Below are 20,763 nucleotides of genomic sequence, written 5' to 3'. Positions count from 1 at the left end.
ACAGCTGAGATTGCCATTCATATATTTTAATGAGGTGCTCATGTTGATGGGTTATATACAGCAAAATAATCAATAAGACAAAGATGATATTACATAAATATAACTCATCCATTTACAATATAATGCGCTAAATTAAATTCAGAGATGTAAACACTCAGTTGGATGCCTCCGTGTGTTGCTCCCATTCTAGAATAAACATGAATAATAGAAAGAAAGATAAACAGAAATGATAAGAAACATACACATCGGTTATTACATGTACATAAATATAACTCATCCATTTACAATATAATCGACTAAACTGAATTCAGAGATGTCTTCGTAGGTTTTCATTTGAGAAGCAGGACCTCGTGTGTGTCCTGGGGCAAACGAATGGTAATGTAACATTGGGGATGATTTCACAGGTAAATATTATCATATGTCTATTACACATCATAAGAGTGCAGTGTGCTTGTGTTTCAAAGCAGGAGGATGAAATAACGGCATAACCTGAAACAACAAAATATATTTTACAAAGTATTTACATGAACCAGTAATGCATCCCCCCCATTTCAAGAGAAAACATACAACTCAGAGTCAGCAAACGGACGTATTTACACCAAGTGTTTCATGTGCAAACTGAAAAAAAATAAAAGTCTGATACCAAGACTGCCGACATCACTGAATTTGGGAGAAAACATACTGAAAACAGTAAGGCGATCAGGGCAGCAGGGGATTTGTCCTGTGTCCAGTTCGCTAAATAAAATGTTTTTTTTCCTGTTGCTTTTTGTAACTGAGTGAAAACGGACTGAAGCCCTGAAGTGAGCCGTGCCGTCAGCTAAGGCTCAGTCTGAGGAGACGGTGAGGGTTCTTCTTTCTTTTCCGCTTCAGAGGTCGAGTTCAGAGCCATGTCTTGTTTTTTCTCTTTTTCCGGCTCCTTCATCCTGAAACATGAAAGGGAAAAGTCATTGGGTCTGACATACGCTGCGAGTACGCTGTCACTGTAGTTTGCTATGTTGTCCAACAGAGGTCCTCATTTGTTAAAGAATACACAGAAGGTTGCCTTTTCAATGGAATTCCATTGCTAGGCAACAGCCTGGGTCCTTTTCAACTTCCTGTCAGATGATGTCATTCATATACAATGAGTATGTTTGTGTTGACAGCTGTGAAATGGTATATAATTTGACTAGCAGAGCTCTAAATGTTGTCTAATTTGTGTGCACCGTGAGATGCTTGTAGTCCTCCAAGACTGAGTTGTGTTATCTGTTAATCAAGTGGATGAATAAATACAGACCGGACATGTTATAATAAAGAATGAAGAAATGTGTTAACATGGATATCCACTGCACGTGGCCATGTTTTCAGGTTTCAGCTGTGGCAGAGCCAGAACATCTGCATCCAGTGACCATTGGGGGTTACACTGTAGGTGCACTGCATCAATAGCCATATTACAAATCTTTCACACCTAACACTGCAGGATTAAAGGATTATTCTACAGTGTTGACCGATGTGAAATAAGTTCTAAAACTACAGGAAACACTGTGGGAACCCCCTAAAGCTTCCCTGAAAGTTCATATAATACAATTTTTTACAGTCTGGAATTTATTTAAGCACTAATACTCTATAGAGAGGTGTTAAAGAAGAGGATAGATCACTATAAATGGGGTTGTTAAAGCAAAGAGATGAGGTGAGGAATCTAACTCTCAGAAGTTAGGGTTTTGAGGTCAAAGGTTATAATTTTGAACGGTGACCTTGACATGGGAGCAGGCCGGTTACTGGGCAGGACGTCCCAGCTAGAGGTAGAGCTGTTACGGATCAGAAGACACAATCACATAACTAAAACAATTAAGGAAAATCTTGGATTTAACATTTCAAAGAGACCATGTGCAAAACTCCTTCTCTCTCTCTCCTCGGCTTTCATTATACAGAAAGATTGGAGGTGACATTTTAAAATGATTGCACACGGCGGCTTGACTTTATAAAAGTCAGTGGTTCCCAAAGGGGGATGAAGGGGCCGGTTGAAGGCTTCATGACAAGGGTCCAGGAGACAAACAGACACATGAGGGGTTTGATCATTTCACTGTAATCTCATTTAAAGATCGAATCACTGATCAGAGGTCTCATTCTCCCTCATCTTCAGTTTAAACATTATTACAGTTCTTCACATCAACATATCCAACAATGAAAAAAACTTTGGGGACCCCTGATCAAAGCAGTGGAGAGGTTAAATCACTGAGTGGTGGGACCCACCGCATACATTCATTAATCAGTGGTGATTATGAGAGAAAATATTGGGAAACAGCCATGTTATTGCAGCAGAGGTCAGAGGATCAGATCATCCTTAGCGCTGATCTTAGGGTTGCTTTTAACTCTTATTGTAAAACCTTACAAAGATGATTATACATTTTCTGACCAACCAACACGGTTTCATGGCTAATGCCAGTAACGTCAAGTGATTGTGTGTGTCACTACTAAGTTTTTTTTTATCAATGTATTATCTATTTATAACTTATTTTCTTTGATAAGGAGGGCCTGCATTTAGTTATTAGAGAGCTGTGACCAAGATATCGATTGAATAGGAATTTTAACAAAAACAAACTAGTCAGTGCTTTCTAATAGACCCCCTACAAAATGCAAACTCTGTTCCTGTATTACCTCAAACATATCTTTTGCATTTCTTTTTGCTTATTGGCTGAAATATATGCCAATATGTCTGTGTTACGGCAAAATCAGCCAGTAACATTGGTCATGCCGGTGTGTTGGTCAGACTCTTAATATCCCAATTTGTCTCAAATGTCCCTGCAGTGTGCATACATGACTTTAATTTATTGCAAAAAGAAAAGAGGGTATTTCAATATGGATTTAAAACCGCCAGATTCTATCACCAGTTTTCTTCAATAACCCTTCGTTTATCATTGATCCAAGATCTGCGCATAAGGATATCTGTCAAGCACAAGAAGAAGAAGTCACACTGTCAGTGCAGGTTGCGTATCCTTGTCAGTAATGAGATCAGGTAAACCACCTGTTTACCGCAACTGATTCACGGTGTAGGAGTGTAAAAAATCTGCCAAGAGATAGGAGACGGAGAATGAGAAGAGACAGCTTCGACAGTTTCTGCAGATCGCCCAGTAAAACTAGAACCACAGCAGACTGGTGTCCAGTGTCTGCTACAGCCAAGAAACAGAGAAGCGTCTTACCGTATCGTCTTCACGATGAAGCGAATGATTACTGCCAGACCTACACAGCCACACATCACTCCTATTACTATAGCTGTGACTTCACCTGCAGAAGAACAAAAACAATGCTGTTTTTACATATTGATGTGATCATCAGTGTCATCAGCCAGACAGTTACTTAGTTGTTTTTTCAAAATCATCACATGTAGTCTTACCAGAAGAGAGCTCCTTCCCTGATTCTACAGCAAATAAAAGATTGAACAAATCATTAGAAAAATCACAGTAGAGTGTGACTCTCTCCATATTTATTAGTTGGTTTATCTCAACAGAATCAGTTTGAACGTGTTATGTCGAGTCAGTGTTGCTGCCTCTGACAGGAGTGCTGAAATCACAGGCCTTCCAGTCCAGTCGCTCACTACAATGAGCACTACACAAATTCTTTCTCCTTTGTCTTTGTCGACCACTCCGCTCCCTCTTTCACTTCTCTGTGTCTCTTTTTCGTCTCCCTTTTTTCTCAGTTAGACTTTCGTGATAACAATGGAGTCACTGTTTAGTTTTTGCAATTCTCTAATCAGCTCGCAAACAAACACTTCTCCCCCTCCCCCCTTTATTTCTGTCTCTCTCTCTCGATTCCTGCCGTCCAAAGGCTCTTTCACTCAGACAAAGTCACCCTGGTAATCCTTAATATTCCCACATTTCTCTCCACATTCCACTCTTCATTCTCTGCATGGCTTGTGCTAATTGCTAGCTTTGGTGCACATGGCCACCCACTGGCTTGTTATTGCGGTTTGCATTACGAACAGCATGCTGGCATTACAATCTACCGATGTAGAAGCGCCGTTTGGCTGAAACTCTGGAGCTCACAGCAGATTGGCTGTGACCTTTTGCAACTCACATTCGTGCAATCTGAAAGGATAAACTCTAAGAATGTACTCGTTAGGGCCGGGCGATAATTCCATACGATCGTTTACCCTCTCTCACTGAAATCATATTGTGATGAAATTATGTATCGAGATATCACGATTCACAATTACATGATAATGATGATATGATAATAACAAGCACATACAAAGTCAATTTTTTTAGAAATATATTGAGTTTATATTTTGCACTAAAGTTCTTAATAAAATAACAAAATACTATTTTTTGTTTGTTACATATTACATTTAGGCAGGAGTGCACAAAAGTAGGCTTTACCATGTGGCTATTTCATATAGACTATTTATTTATTGATTTACCAGCGAACATGCTGTAAAGTGATATATATATATATATTGTTATTCAGATATGAAATGACCTACATTGGGATAGAAGATTTTGGCCATATCATCCAGCCCTAGGACTTAAACTACACTAATCAGGTAATATTTGAAATTTTGCAGGCCTAACACAGCATGTGCTTATCTTTCATGTCAGCCGTCAACATAATGATGAATCATCGCTTCCTACGTGCTCTGTGTGTCTAACCTGCAGAGAAGGAAGTGAAGACGACCCTGTGGTTGAGTGGCTGTGTCATGCGGTAGTTGTCCTGCAGCAGCATCTTGTCTGAATCTTCAGCTTTACTGGAGTAAAGTATCGTCTCCATCTTCAGCAGCTGGAGTGAAGAGGAGAACAGTCACAGTCCTGAGACACTCAAGTAGGTGACTGATATTGCAGTGAACTCAACTGTTAAAATTGATCAATAATAGTTCAAATAAAGTAAAAGTCACAGAGTAAACTGATTCAGTGAGCAAATTGCGAGTCATGTTAACACTAATGTAATTGCAAGAGGTAAATACTACTTTCAATATCTAATCGAGGACTGCGACAGAGACCCTGGTAGTGATTCAATTACCTTTTCTCACTGTTCAGTAATATCAATAATTTTATTTAGGTCGTATATTATTCTGCATACTAAGAGCTGCCTCCAATGCACAGTTTGTTTAAAGTGTTGCTACTACTTTATACTTATTTCATCCAATCTTAAAAAAGGAATTCATGTAGAAGTTTTTGTAAAATGAAATATTCCCCTTAAATCAAAGGTCCCGAATTGTAAAAAGGCAAACTAAATTTCACAGAGAAATGCACATAACCCGTTATTAGAAACTGCCTTTAAACGAGCCATCAGGACTTTCTCTACGTTTGTGATGTTACAACTATACTGTATATAGGTAGAAAGTGCTGCTACGTTGCTGTTGCAGTCATTTCACTGGCTGCAATGACGACACAGGGAGCGCAGATGCGAAAGCACTGACCAGTGAGAGCAGACTTTTTTGGGAAGTGGGCTCAAAGAGACAGGCTTCAGACAGTAGGTGAATACAGCAATAGTCAGACAGACAGCATGAGAAATAAAATGTGTTTTTTGAAGATAAAAGCATGTAAACACAACATCTAGTAGATCCCAAAACACAAGTGTGAACCTGAAAATTAGCATAATATGGGACCTTTAGTCAATATCGGCAGCAAATATTACAGCGAAACCACCAATGCCATCTATGCAAAGGGGAAAGAAAGAAGAAAATTCTCCGTTTACCATAATCCACACTAATGCACATTAATGTAATGCATTTCAATGTCTGCTGCAGTTAGATCATGATTGATGAGAGAATCTCAAGTTTTTTCACTTCTTATAACAATATAGAATTATTCCATTTAGAAATTGTGAAAATATAGAATATCATTTCGGAGGCCAATAATCAACAACTTTAGTTTGAAACTGACAAATAAACTGCGCCGGTTGCTTAGAGAATCTGTGTTGTGCCAATACAAAAAAAGATGTCCATCTTGTATTTAGACATTAGACAACATTTCATTGCATGTTGGATCAGTTTGTCTTATAGAAGATGGATCAAACAGGCTCAGTGTCTGCATGAAAGGTGTACCCTGAGCTGAGACTTGTAGGATCTACTTCTGTCTCAGCTTTACCTGCGCCCTTGAGATTTGAACCCTCTCATTGAACAGTGACCAGATCACACTCTGGTAGCAGGGAGGTGTTGTTAGGGAGCCGTTGTAGCGATAGTAGCGCCCCAGATCGTTAGGGAGGAGGGACTGGATGTCAAAGGCTGGGATGGACACCCTCTGATCTGCCAGTCAGTAGAAAGAGGAGAAAAAAAGTATGTTAGGTCTGTTAGATACTGCTGGAGCCAAATGTCATATCTTAAGGCCTCCCCACAGCAGCAAATAAGAATTTCCAATATCACTTGATTTTATATATAATATAAAGGAAGTTACTCCCAAACAACTAGACATGTTTTTATACATTTTAATTAGACCTACCAGCATGTCTGATGCGACTCAGGTAGTTGAGGATGTTGTTAAATGCCGGGTTGGTCTCCTCACCTGTCTGGGAAACAAAAACTCAGGCTTGAATGTTTATGACATTGCTCCAAATACTACTAATGCTACTGTTTACAATCACTGCTTTTATTACCACAATGAGGATTCCTAAAACAGCCAAACCGTCACTCTGCGTCATTGCTGTGGACATGTTGGGGTAGAGTTCAGAGTTGTAGTGCACCACATGCAGCTGGAGAAAAAAGGAACGCTGTTAGTTATTTCCATTCGTCCTGGTTTATCCTTGTGACAGCTGATTGGTTAAAAGAGGAGAGAGGGAGAGAGAGAGGGGGAGACTAGGAGAGGGAAAGCTGCGTGCAAACTCAGTTATCCTTCTGAGAGTATGACCAAGGAAAAATAAAGAGCGTTGATGAGACTGATGTGAATGAGGAAGAGCTTAATTGTCTCATTATGTAATAACAACCACTCATGCATGACAGGGTCCTTTTTTGTTGCTAATATTTGTCCTCTCATTGATTTTGTTTGTTTGATTTTTTTCTCATCATTTCATCCCCTCAGCATGATTTTTGTCTTTTTAATCTGCTTAATTTCCCTCACGCCTGTTCCTCTTCCAACCGCTCACCCTTGAAGGAAACCTTGGCAGACCAGGACAGTGACAGATGGAGAGGTACAGAGGTGCTGAGATGGCTTACCTTCACTCCTTACTCCTCTCTTTCCCCATCTTCTTCCCTCCCTACAAAGGTTATTCAATCACTTACATTTTTTATGTGTCTCTTTCATAAGCAGCAATCTATCCCCAAACTTTCTTGTGTGTTGCTCGTTTATTACATCACCCGTAATCTCCACTGTTTAGTGTCACTGCTGCAGAAAAGTCTGGCTTCACAAGTTACATTCTGGGATGGGGAGGGGGGGGGGGGGGGGGGGGGGGGGGGTTTGGCTCATTTGAATTTCTTTAAACCAATCAAAATCTTCTTGGGCTAAGCTCCGGATGCAGTGACGGTGCCCTTGCAAGATAGATAGCAGAGATAGTGTAAGGGGAGGAGAATGTCGGCTGAAATCAGACTGCTGCACCCCTCTCTCAATTGACTCTAGAGGACGTGAGTGTGCTGTTACCATCCCTATCCCACACCGAACCAAGATGACCCAGCTATAACAGATTTGTGTGTGAGAGAGAGACAGTGAGGGAAAGAAAGAGGGATATAGTCACAGAAGAGAAGAGAGGCTCTTTAAGTTTTAAGACGCGCAGGTTCATCTCTCAATACTTCTCGACTATCCAATCCTGTCTGTGGAGTGTTCCTTCTGAACACAGTATTTTTAAAATGTAAACCTTGTGTGAAATATATTCACATACTGGTAAAATCTGCAGTGTAATCTATTTTTAATCTGCTCAACAGACATTCCTCTCTAAATCACACTGCATCTTTTCCACAAGATAGTATTTCATATTTCCTCCACAAATTTACACTATTTGTCCTCTTCTCCATAACAAAGAACAGAACGTAGATTTCTGTGGATGCAGGTTAAAGATTTTTAGACTGATTTTTTTTTAATGTGGTCATTGAGGTAAATCTATTTGTTTGTTTATATTTAAATAATATCAGAATTGTCGTAATCACAAGCAGTACTCTCTTATTTAATAATTCTGTATAAAATCTTTGAAAATGATCACACCGTCGTCTGCCCCTCTACTCTTCGTCATTGTTTACTGTTTACAGTGTTGTGTTTAAACGTACCTCTGCATCTGCACTCAGTCCATTGATGGTGTGTTCACTGCCCCCGTGGCTCGGGCCTCCGCTGCCCCAGTGGAGGTGCATTTGCACAGCTGTAAAGAGCCAGGGCAGCCCTTCTAGTCCCATCCAGTCTGGCAGGTCAATCACCGCTGATGGAGAGAAAAGCATAACAAGAGTTTATTTCTGAGTTCAAAAGACAGAAAGGAATCACTGAACAAGAAATACTAGGTAGGCATATGATGAGAAAGGGCTTTTTTAAAACTTAAAAATGAACATAAAATGTAGATATACTCGTGAATTTTTAAACAGAGAGTAAAAGGTTTGTTGCCAGGTTACGATCGAACTTGCTGCAATATAAACAGATCAACCACAAGACTGCTCGGATAACTGAGCGAGGGTCATATTAGGAGCTGGCTGCCATAGTTACCTGTGTGTCCGTTGTTGTACAGAGTGAAGGGCCTGTGGCCGTGCTGGCTGTAGCCCAGTGGGGTCAGGGGAATTAAACTGGGGTCATATTTAGTCTGGGTTGTTACCACATCAACGGGGGACTGAGAGGCACCACCACAGTCGGGGAAATACTGCGACCACTCGGACTGACCCATCAAGCCTTTGGCCAGAGAAAGGACAGAAAACAGTGATGTCACCAAATCACACAGCCCGCTGGCTCCAGTCATGCAGTGAAAAGCCTCCATTGATCAGTCTCTAATTATTCAAGACAATTATTCCTGTTCTCTTTAGGTTCACCGCCCCAGGGTGGTGAATGTAATGAAACATATGATTTTTTTAAATGAGTTTCACAACAGTCATGATAGGAAGTAATCATACATTTTGTATTAAGTTTGAGCCATCACCATCAATGCTGTCTTTACGGCTCACCGTTTGAATCTCTCTGAACCTGAATCCACATTCGGACGTTTTTCATTAAATGGAGATTTCACTATCCAGCATGAAAACCACTAACATCTTTTGTTGCCAACATAGGACCATTTTCTTTCTTCAGTGATGCATTTTGTCAATCAATATTTGTATCCATTGAGAGAACGTATGGGGTGTGTGTGTATCCATAACCTCGGATTAAACCGCCTCAGTCATTTCTAACCACAGCTGAAATCTTTTGTTGTATTATAATGAACGCTGCTCTGGATCAGAAGACCAAAACATTTCAATCTAATTCAAATGCAGGTGACATGAACCTCCAATAAAACAAATAAACCCACACACGAAGAATTAAAGACTATCTATGAAAGCAGGTGATCAAAGCACTTCATTGAATAACTTACGTCAACTAATAACAGCCACAACAAAATCAACACAGAATGCCACTTGAGCTTTTTATTACCGCTTCTAACGTGGGTTGTACCGTAATATCCACATGTCCCGATTTCTTCAGTATCAGGGCAGTTAAATTACGGATATAAATGAGCCTCATTGTAATAATGATAATTATATAGATCCTAAAGGTGTTTATGTTAATGAACATCTGCAAAATGTGCACAGGTCACACAAATGATAGATTTTTTAAATACAAAACTGATTTGATCTTGCATTAACTGATAGGACATGTCTTTCTAAGGCTGACATTGAGTTGAGAAAATAAAAATTACTTTACTATAGTAATATTATTCTCGTATTCAGTGTCCCTTTTTTATGTCAGAGGAATGAATTATTTAAACATATCAACACTCGTCTTGTTTAGAGTAAATTCCTGCAGACGATGCAAACTGTTAGGATTACTGTATCCTATAGTCAGATTTTTAGGATTTACAACTGAATTTGAATTTATTTGTTTTTGTATTAGTTTTTGTAATGGAGGCAAAAACATTTTTATAAAGTAGCCTTAAAAAGCTTTCTTTTGAAAAATGTGTTTGTGGTCATAACAAAGAGGTTTAATCTTCCACATTTCCAAAAATCAGCTGAAAATCACAGGAAAGATGTAATTTTGATTCCTGAATGACAAATTCACCTTCAAATTGGCACATAATCAAAAACTTGATTTACAGTAAAATAATAATAGAGTAAAATATTTTGAAACATACTTTTAGAACAAAACATAATATTATACTTGCACAGTTTTTTTGTACATTTTGACATGAATCGATGTGCAGATTGAATGGTTACAGATGCAAGCGTCATACTGCTAATGCCTCATATCAGCCAATGCACTGTTTATGCTGTATACTTACTGTATATTTATATAGCAAAATACACTCTATATTTCTAATTATTGGACATACGTCAAGCATTATTGTAACAGTAAGTAACTGGTGTGGAAAAACTAAGAAGAATTTAATTATAAAATGGACAGAAATATTGAGAGTAAAGAGTAATCGAGGGAGGGGAGAGGGATTCGGGCTCTTGTTCAGGGAGTAAAAAAAGAAACTGGTCTCCCCAATTGCATAATAAAAGAAAGTTAGAGAAAAGACTGAAAGAAAAAGAGACATGTGAGGCAAAGAATCTGAATTTCAATTGCAAGGAGAGGAATGCTTTAGAAAATGGACGACAAAAAAATGCATCAGTAGTCTGTAGTGAACGTATCAAATCATATATTAGCAATTTCGGATTTTTGAAAATGTTAAAGTTGTTAATAACAAACATGTATGTGTGAAAAAAAAGGTGAAGAAAAAGTAAGACTAAATTAACCCCACAATACACACAAGCACCGTAGCCTACCGTGATTGTATGGCATGGATCAGGGTTGTAATACAGTCACTCCTCTCTCTCACCCTCTCTTGCACACTTTACATTAGTGATGTAAACATATAACGCATCTCTCCCACTGCTCTCCCTGCCTGCAACCCCCACCTTGCACCTCTAATCTGCTCTCTGCCCCCCCTTCTACCTCTGCACAGCAAAGCCCCGCACCACAACCCAACTTCAAAAGTGAGTCCCGTGGCCCCGCCACTTGTCACCATGGAGGTCTCCATGGTAACCGGAGGCCGAAAAATTATGACCCTCTGCATCTACTCTACCTCTCCTAGCATGCCATCCCTGTCCTGAATACAGGCAAAGAGACAAAGACACACAAACACACATGCAGATTCATTCAATCAGAGCATGATGAGGAAATATGGAACTGACTTTCCCTCGATTACTTTTCGTAACCGTCCGTCTCTCGTGGAAAGAAGCCGTGCAATTCTGCTCTTTTGAGTGACAAAATGCTGTGCATTACAATACTTCACTTTCCACTTCAGCTAACGGCGCAGCAATGGCCCCACATCATGCAATGCTGTGTCAGACAACATGCCACACACACACACACACACACACACACACACACACACACACACACATGCGCACGCACACACACACACACACACACATGCGCACGCACGCACACACACACACACACACACACACACACACACACTGACTCATTCATTTGGACTGTGGATGAATCCCAGTGACTTTTATTTTGAAAAATCTTGACAAAAACACAAATTAAACCCATCTGAAGGCAAGACACATGTCACTAAACATATTGATTACCAGTCTAAGATTGCACCACGTTTCTGCAGAATACACTTGCCTCCTTATGTATTACTATAATAATGCCCAAAAGGCCTAATTATAGATTTCAGCTTGCTCCAGTCAAAGCCTCTACAGTTTGCTGTGCATTCTGTATGTACTGTCCATCGGTGTTGCTCTCCTGAATACACGCAGAGAGTGGTGGTCTGTGTGCCCCATTCATTCCCACAATGTCATTGTCCGCGGCATAGGCAGCCAGTGTGCGTCCACAACACAATAAACACATAGGTTATTGTGCGCTGCAACAATACAGGCCATGATTTGGTATGCTTTTGCTTCATCCCGTCCCATCTCCCTCTCTCTGTCCAACACCCTCATCCTCGTGCACCTGCCTCCCACCCTCCCTCCCTCCCTCCGCCTGCCTCTCCCTCTGCCTTTTTTCTTGCTTTCTTCCTCTCTATCTCCCTCCACCCCTTCATCATCTCTGTGTGTGTGCTGTGTTCATGCCAGCTTGTTGAACTGTAACTAATACAGACAGAGAGTAGAGGGAAACAGAGGGAGAAGGGTTGGGAGGTATTCTACCCAACTTACAGACGCTTTTATGATGGTTTTAATGTTTAAGAGATTCATGTGTACAAGTGTCATTCAGATAGTTGAAGCACTCATTTTTAGTAAACTTGTCCCTGTCTTTGTTCGTTTGATACAAATTACTGCAAATCATCCTAAATAAATTATAGTTTACATCTGTTAAATGTACCTGGATAATCATTTCCGCGTGTGTATGTTATTTCTTATTTATTTCACTCTATGCTACACTTTGAGCTGCCTTTGCAGATTTTGAGGTTTTGCACTACATATAAACTTGAACTCACCAGTGTAGGTCCAGGTAACTTCCTCTGAAAAAATAATAAAAGAGAAAAGAACTTCTAAAACACTTATTTTTAGTCGGTTCTTTAAGTTCACAGTGATTCTTAATTTCATTTTTAACAAACAAATGTCAAAAAAACATCACATCTGTGAAATTGAATATGATATATTTCACATAACATAAATGTTTCCATTCATAAAAAACACATACATTAAAGTACAATCCTAATCAACAAGTGCCCAAATACTACTGTTATTTCTGATTTGTTTTTTTCTACGGTTCACACTGAAACACCCAAACACTGCAACAGCAATATCAAAGCAAAACAGTCTCACGTGATGCTGATTATTTTGCTAATTTAGACCTTACCAGCAGCGGGGGCAGTTGTCCACTGGAAACACAGAAGTATTAGAAGGATAAAAAGACCCAACAAGTCCATGTTAGCCCTCCTTGCCCATACACAGAAATGAATGAAAGTGAACGGAGAGATGAGGAGCAAGTGAGAGAAGAGAGAGAGAGAGAGAGTGAGAGGGAGGGAAGGGGGGGAGAACGACTGGGTCCAGTGATCCCACCTGCCACAGCTCTGTTTAACAGCCAGAGTGTGGAGGTTACATGCCGGCTCCACTCTGGCATATAGGGCGCCAGAACAGGGCTCAGCAAGAGCGAGATGGAGAGAAAGTATGAAGAGTTGCTGGAAAAGGAGGGTGAGAGGACGGAGATAGGGACAGAATAGCACTGAGAAAAAGGAGGTTACTGCCTGGAAACAATGGAGTACAAATGACACATTTAACGCAAAAATGCACAGATCACGGGGAGAAACGTGTGAATCTGAGAAGAGACATCTGACTTGCTCAACTTAGGAAGTTGTTTCAGTTTGACACTAAATTTCCTCTGACCTTCACAAATATTGGATGCGATGAAAAGAACTGAGAGGAACAGAGAAGACAGGATGAGGGTGTATGACACAGTGCTTAATACAAAGTAATGTGAGCAATCAATTAAAGAGTGATGTTCTTTCTCAGGTTGTTTCTGTGTCTCTCTGTTGTACCTCAGCCTGTACCAACAAGTCAATGACGCCTTCATGTGTGGACTATACATTGGCTCATTTATGGTTTTCCCTGTGCGAGTGGCATCTTGAATTCTATAATCCTACATTTTTAAATGATATACTTTATTTTTTTATTCTAATTTTTAGATTTGTGTGTTTTTAATTGAGAGTGCTCTGATGCAATAATGAATTGAATATGGATTCTTGTAGTGTCTATACATACCAGAGGTGTTAAGAGCTAAAATTACAACATTTGAATGGAAAAACAAGCCCTTTTTTTAAATCCATGGTCATCTCATGAACCTTCTCGTCCCAGGTTTAGGAGTAAGGGTCAAGCAAAGGGCCATTTAAAACAAATCACTTTATATTTGTGTAATATGTAAGCAGGGCATTCATTTATTTTCTTTATTTTCAAGACAAATACAACTATACTTATATTGTTTATTTCATGTTTCACATTGTATATTATATATTCAATATATATAATTATCGGTACTCCACTCATGGACATTACCATCTTGTACAAAACCAGGGCCCTGAACAAAGCGAGACTTGTCCTGTCTGACCCGAGCCATCCCTTAGCACCAGAATTTAAACTGCTTCCATCAAGACGCAGGTTTAACGTGCCCAGATGCAGGACTGACCGATTTAGAAAATCCTGGGTTCCAGTGGCTGTAGCACTGTGGTCACTTTAACTCCTTAATTTTATCCAGTTTTTATCCAGTGAGGCACTGTTGCACTTTGTTGATTGATGATTGTTAGTTGTTGTCCCATGTCACTCATGTTGTTGTGTATTCCATCTCTTTTAATTATTAGCTCTTTGTCATCGTAAGTGTCATTATTGTGCATTTTACTGTTGTTTTTGCTGCTGACTGTACTGCAAAGTGCCCTCCGGGGACAAAAAAAGATCTCTTGACTTGACTATTATATATATATATATATATATATATATATATATATATATATATATATATATATAAACAAGAAACATAAAACATTACATGAATACTGTGTACTGTGTATACACTATAGCGTATAGTATAAGAATAATTTGTAATGTTATATATGAGGAACACATGACACCAGCCACCGATAAGTGTGTTGTGTAAACACAGTATATGATTATTTTTCAGATTTCTGTTTGACATGAGGAATCCAAAGTCCTTTTTCACATAAGACCGTTTTGTCACAGCAATAAAAGCACAGATGTAAATAATTAAATGAATGATTCAGTGGTATACCCTGTGTTTTTCGCACTATGACATGGCTGTGAAAAAGGTCTGTTGTTATTTTATCTTCAATTCTCTGCACAGCCAGATGTAGTGTGAAGTATTTCTTATATCGAGCATTTAACTTGCATCATTTTGGGTGGGAAAATGTTGTATGTTTGTTTTTGTTAACAAATACTGGCTGTGAATTGTGTTTTAAAATGTGGTATTTCAGATTAGCAGTATATGTATTTATTAAAAAGGTTATATAAACTGAACATACTGTACAGGAACTTCATTGGACAACTTGTTCACGTCTGAACAGGAGGGGGAGCCCTCTCCACGTGACATATTGTAGCCTGACTCCTTATTTGGAAAATCCACCCTAAAACACCATTCACATTTCGGCATTCCTTCCTATAACATTGTTAAGAACAAGAAGAAGAAGACGGGTGACTTTTATTTATCCCGCAAGGGAAATTCAATTTTTTCACTCTGTTATTATTACACAGGTTACACACACACAGGCCTAAAATACACACATGCACAAACAGGATATATATACATGAAATTAATGGAGAGATGTCAGAGCGAGGGGGCTGCCAATGGATCAGTGCCCCGAGCAGTTGAGGGTTCAGTGCCTTGCTCAACAGCACCTTTGCAGTGCCCAGGAGATGAACTGGCACCTCTCCAGCCACCAGTCCCTGTCCATTCATGGTCCACACAGGGACTCTCCAGCCAAGTCACCTATGTACTGAGCTACTGTCGTAAATATTTGTTACAACCCTGGATCTTCTCCATAGATGTTGAATAACTAAATAAATATGGTGGTAATTTTAATGGGAGGTGGTAATTCACAGTCACATTAGAAAAATAAAATCATTTTGGATGTAATATCCAAAAGCAAAAAATATGAGCCCACATGTTCATCACCGTTTCATTGTATTAATAGATAGAATACATTTTGTTTTACCTTTTTTGCTTAATCACAGAATATCAACCCCAAATTTGCATTTTGCAATATTTAGGATATCCCATTCTTTTTGTTTCATACACTGCAAAGCTCTTCGATTAAAAACAAATATGTACATTTCTTCTTTTATTGTAAAGTGCTCTATACCATACAAATGCTTCTCGGCTTTTGCAGCACTTTTTTTCCTCTTTTGTTTTCTCTTACTATGTTTATAGTTATGCATTAAAATACCAAAGACATTCTTGTACAGTGTGTGAAAACCTACTTGCCAATAAAACACATTAAGATTCAATGTGTGTGTTTAGGGTGGAGTCTTTGGATGTAGATTGCATCACATTTTAAGAGTCAAGGACAAAGTTAAAACATTAAAATGAAACTGACTTACACATCACTGACTTACACACAATTGTGGTGGTAAAAATATAAATAGTTGTTTGTAATTAGTATTTGTATTGTGTATAAACAATACTTATACTATTGAGTATAAACAAAACAGTCGAAATTTCCTCTGGTACTGAAGTAAACTGAGGTATTTGTACTTGAGTATTTCCATAATATACTACATTCTACTTCTACCCCACATCTCAGAGGTAGATATCGTACTTTTTTCACTACATTTATATAACAGCAAAATATAATCAACTGAATGATTTTGTATTTTTATAGATTAAACTACTCCATGTAACCCCTACCCGTAAGTACTTCATAGGAGCTACATCTTTACCAGCAGCAACATTACAGTGAACATGTCTCAGTAATTAGTCTATGATACAATAATATAATGTAAATTATTCTGTATAATAAATATACTCCTATACGTTTGTCACTTTTGGTGCTAATACTTTTGTACTTTTACTTTGATAACATTTTCAATGCAGGGCTTTATACTGTATAGGCTAGTATTGCTATTCTTACTTAGGCACACGCACACACACACTCACACGCACACACACACACACACACACTCACACGCACACACACACACACACACACACACACACAGGTCATGCTCGAAGGCAATAGGCTCATTTTTGCAATCGCATCACGATGCAACCTCAACGTAGACTGTGCTGCTCTCTCAAAATGAATAAGGTTCAGAGGTTTGTTTGAGTGGTGAGTAATGTTTCTCACATGAGTTTAATTCACGGGCTCTTTACATCCACAGTTTTACTCCACCTCCTCTCCTCCCCATCTGTCGGTCTCTCGCTGCATCTCCTCACACCACCGTGTGCCGGGCCGCCACGCTCAAACGTGAAGCACTTCAGCCAAATTATGCAACAGCAGAAAGCCTTTGTCGGCCTCCTATTGGTCGCTCTGCGTTCCATAGGGGCGTGGCTTGGGGATATTCTCGTACACTATTGGCCGCGTCTCCGCAGGGGGCGCGTCGTCTAAGTTTCATTCACAAATATAGCAGCGGAGCATCTCCGACATGTGAAGAAGCTTCTTGTTTATGGTGATAAACACATGTCCCGGCTCCGCAGATGTGAGCAGGCGGAAAAGGCTGCAGCATCCAGAGGAGAAGGGAGTGTGACTGGTTTTGAATAATGCTCCGCGAGATTTAAGGTCAAATTATTAGGTATGTTAACGTTAAGCTATACTGCCGTGATAAGCAGGAAGAGCAGCCTATGGCTCTACTATTAAAGATTGTTTTTCAAATATAAAGCATTCATTAGAAATATTAATGAAGCATCTAATGAATGCTTTCATTATAACATAAGCAATGATTTAAATGTGAAAAACAATCTTTAATATACTACTGTTCCTGCTGGTCATGGTATTAAATATAAACAGCACTTGCATATATACATATATTTCCACAAACAGTGGAAAGGGTATATTGAATCGTGTTCCTTTGTCAAAGTTGTTTAACTGTAATATGCCAGTAATAATTCAAATTCCTGTATTTGAGAGGAGGGTGAATAAGGAGAAGACAAGAGGACACAGCAGGTAACTGTTTCCTAGCTGCCCTGGTTTCCAGGTGAAACATGATATGTTGCTCAGCCTGTGCAAAGAGAGCGGGGAGACAGTTTACAATTTAGTCTCTCTTTAGGCCTCTGTTTTCCCTCAGGCAGATCAGATTTCTGTTGTGTTGCCTTGCTCTGATCACACCAGCATGTGTGTTTGGCCTTACAGGACCTCCTCACATGATGACCTGAAGGCTTGCATACTTTTTTACACTTAGTAAGACTTAAAGACGAATGTCTAATCGTTACAAAAACATTAAACAATGTGATATTCAATATGACTTGACATAAACCGCAGGATCGTTCACTGTGCCGCCCTACATGTCATCTGAGGACACAAGCCTCAGCGGTGAATCTACAAATCATTTACACCGTATTGTAAATTCATGGGCAAAATATACGTTGTTTTTCCATTTGTAACATGTGTAGCACTCTATTTCTGAATACCAGCTGAGGAAGGCTGTGTTTTCCATATTAGGCACCAGTTTCACACATTGCACTTTGACCTATTTCACTGACAAAAGCACCACCCATAGGCTTAGGCTTGACGTGATCACTTCTATTGAATTCTCAAGCATGTCAATGCTTGGGGAGGAAAGGGAGTTGGAGATGATGGGGGTGGTCTTTAACACCCATGAACTCAGCAGGTTCATCGGGTTCATGTGCTGCAGAGGAATGCTGTGGGGGATGGAGAGCTTTTTCTATCGACCTGGTCCCTGTTACACATACACAAACAGGACCCCCCCCCCCCCATAGGTTTACTATTACCAAAGGTTAACCAGTGCTTTGTGTTTTGACAATAAGATGGGCTGGTTTGCTCACCTGGTGTTGAGGTGACTATAGTGATGTTGCATAGTTCCAAGGTTCAAAGACAGGTATTGTCAATCAGTCAAGGACACAGCTTGTTGTGTGTTAAGGAGAGGGTTCAGTGAGTTCATGTGTATGTTGTATGTATAGTGGGGGAAGGGAAGCCCCTTCATCACTGACTCTCAGGCAAGGCGCTTAGAGGCATCCCCCACTCTGCTTTAACATGGTATTTCACGACTAAAAATATCAGTAAAAGCCATCATGCTGCAATTAAGGTCTTCTGAGAAGATACAATACCAATACATATGATGAGTGTGGGAAGAAAATGTGTGTGCGTATGTGTGTGATGTATATGGTGGTATACTGCATTGCATGTTTCAAGAGAGGGTCATTGAGTTCACTCTGTAGCCTTAAGTAGAGGGGGAAGCTACATGGTCATAAATCACGGAGCTGGAAACTGAATAATATGTTCAAATCTCTGTCACTTACATTTTGATGTATTGGTGATTTTACTTTTACAGAAGGGCCACAAAGACACAACATGTCATAAAATATAACATTTCTCATCAAATAAAACAAATCATTTTTATTTTATGTTTTTTTTTTTACCTTTTGGCAAATATCTTTAGTCACGCTTTCCACTTGCGTTACCTGAACGCTGACAACACTTGTTGAAAGAGAAGTTTAAGGACGTTTGTGACATAATATTAGAGCCCTACAGTTGTGTGGTGTTTGATTTAACTTAAAATACAACTGAAGAAAATACAGACATTTTGCATTTCTCAAGGAAACATAGAAAAATGTATCAATAACATATTAAGAGTGGCAGTTATATTAGTCAATATATCTCAGATAGGGTTAAAGAATTCTGTTGGAATAAGAGGTCAGCCTATTCCTGGCTATGCTGCATACCTCCAGCCAGTTCCTGAAAATGTCACATATAGGTATTTGCTTCAACAGGATCTTCCAGTAGGTATAGGGGAATTAGTTGGTAGGGTTTCTTAGAAAAGCTGAAGAAAGGAGGAGAGAGCCATGGTGTGTATTAGCATCATGTTATGGTTACGAAAGTTTAGTTGTTTCATTGAATCAAATAGGAGGATATACATATACGTATACATTTGTCCCCCTCGACAAATATGAAAGACAATCCACTGCCCAAAAGAGGTAAAAAATAACCGTTCAGTGGGCTCAAAACATGCACCCTTCTTACCTGTAAATATATCTTTTCCAACAATGTCAGACACTCCTATAGACCTTTTCAACGGAATGCTATCGCTTGGCAACAGCCATGTTCCTGGTTAACTTCCTGTCAGCTGATGTCATTCACCTTCACTGCAGCAGGAAATAAACAAGGACTTTTTGAATGTTTCCGTTCACATCTTTGAAATGGTCTATAGTGGACCATATTACTCTTCCAGCGCGCCGCACCGCAATGTTGCAGTGGCTTCTGCTGAGTTGCCATGTCCACGGTTGTCCCGTGGAAATTGGGCGTCTTTTTAAGTCTTTCAGCTTTTGGTCAAGGTCTCATTCTCTAATAGATTTGTTGTTGAGATGTAGATGATTCCTAAAAAAAAAAACCCAAAAACATCCCGAAAAAGGTGTGATGATTTGAATATGCAGAAAGTTTTGAGCAACACAGGAGAATAATTAATGATAATAATAATAATAATAATAATAATAATAATAATAATAATAATAAGTAAATAAATAAAATAAAGGTTGAATATGGAGAGTGAGCAGAACACTAAGATCGTTGTCGCAACAACAAAAAATAATTCCAGCAGTCGGGTTGCCAGGTTGGTTGCTGAGTGTGTCAAGCGATCAGCCTGCTTCATGTCAAGTGATGACTCATACAGGGTAATGACACATTTTACAACAGTATTTAACATTAGCCAGTCTTCAACTGGAAGTGTTTCTTTGAATGGTGTGTAATCGATTAATTAGCTCTCAACTCAAAATGACGCTATTGGCTGGTACAATGTAATTGCTTTTAATAAAGATTCTACATATTTAGCCTTAAAGCCAGCCTTTTAATTAGATCTTCTCTTGACATATAGGTCAGTTTGTGTCTGTTTCAATCAGTATATTACAGATGATGAGTGGGTATTGTGCGTGGGTGGATTTTAAGACACTTATGTATTAGTCCTTTTGAATTAAAGGCTATAATATATTATATGTTTGCTGGTGTTCAATCAAACACAATCATTATGGATGAGCTGGGTTGCACACGGTTTCCCATTTTCTGGCGTGAGTTCTGTTCATGTTTTGGTAG

At 39.2% G+C, this 20,763-nt stretch overlaps 1 protein-coding gene across 1 annotated transcript; it reads right to left on the bottom strand.

The window, feature by feature from the left end:
- Positions 1–806: 806 nt before the first annotated feature.
- ca14 (carbonic anhydrase XIV) lies at positions 807–12,941 on the bottom strand. Its single transcript, XM_083918675.1, has 13 exons — positions 12,861–12,941; positions 12,496–12,519; positions 8,586–8,765; positions 8,162–8,307; positions 6,565–6,660; positions 6,411–6,477; positions 6,060–6,217; positions 4,623–4,749; positions 3,371–3,394; positions 3,177–3,261; positions 3,002–3,043; positions 1,731–1,784; positions 807–923 (listed from the first exon to the last, which is right to left on the bottom strand). The coding sequence occupies exons 1-13, from the start codon at positions 12,928–12,930 to the stop codon at positions 818–820; spliced, it is 1,179 nt and encodes a 392-aa protein (XP_083774801.1). The 5' UTR covers positions 12,931–12,941; the 3' UTR covers positions 807–817.
- Between the last annotated feature and the right edge of the window lie 7,822 nt (positions 12,942–20,763).

The sequence above is a fragment of the Echiichthys vipera genome (genome assembly GCF_963691815.1).
Source record: "Echiichthys vipera genome assembly, chromosome: 8".
NCBI classification, from domain to species: Eukaryota; Metazoa; Chordata; class Actinopteri; order Perciformes; family Trachinidae; genus Echiichthys; species Echiichthys vipera.
Note: the sequence above shows the minus strand (reverse complement) of the source record. Positions and strands in the feature narration are given on the sequence as shown.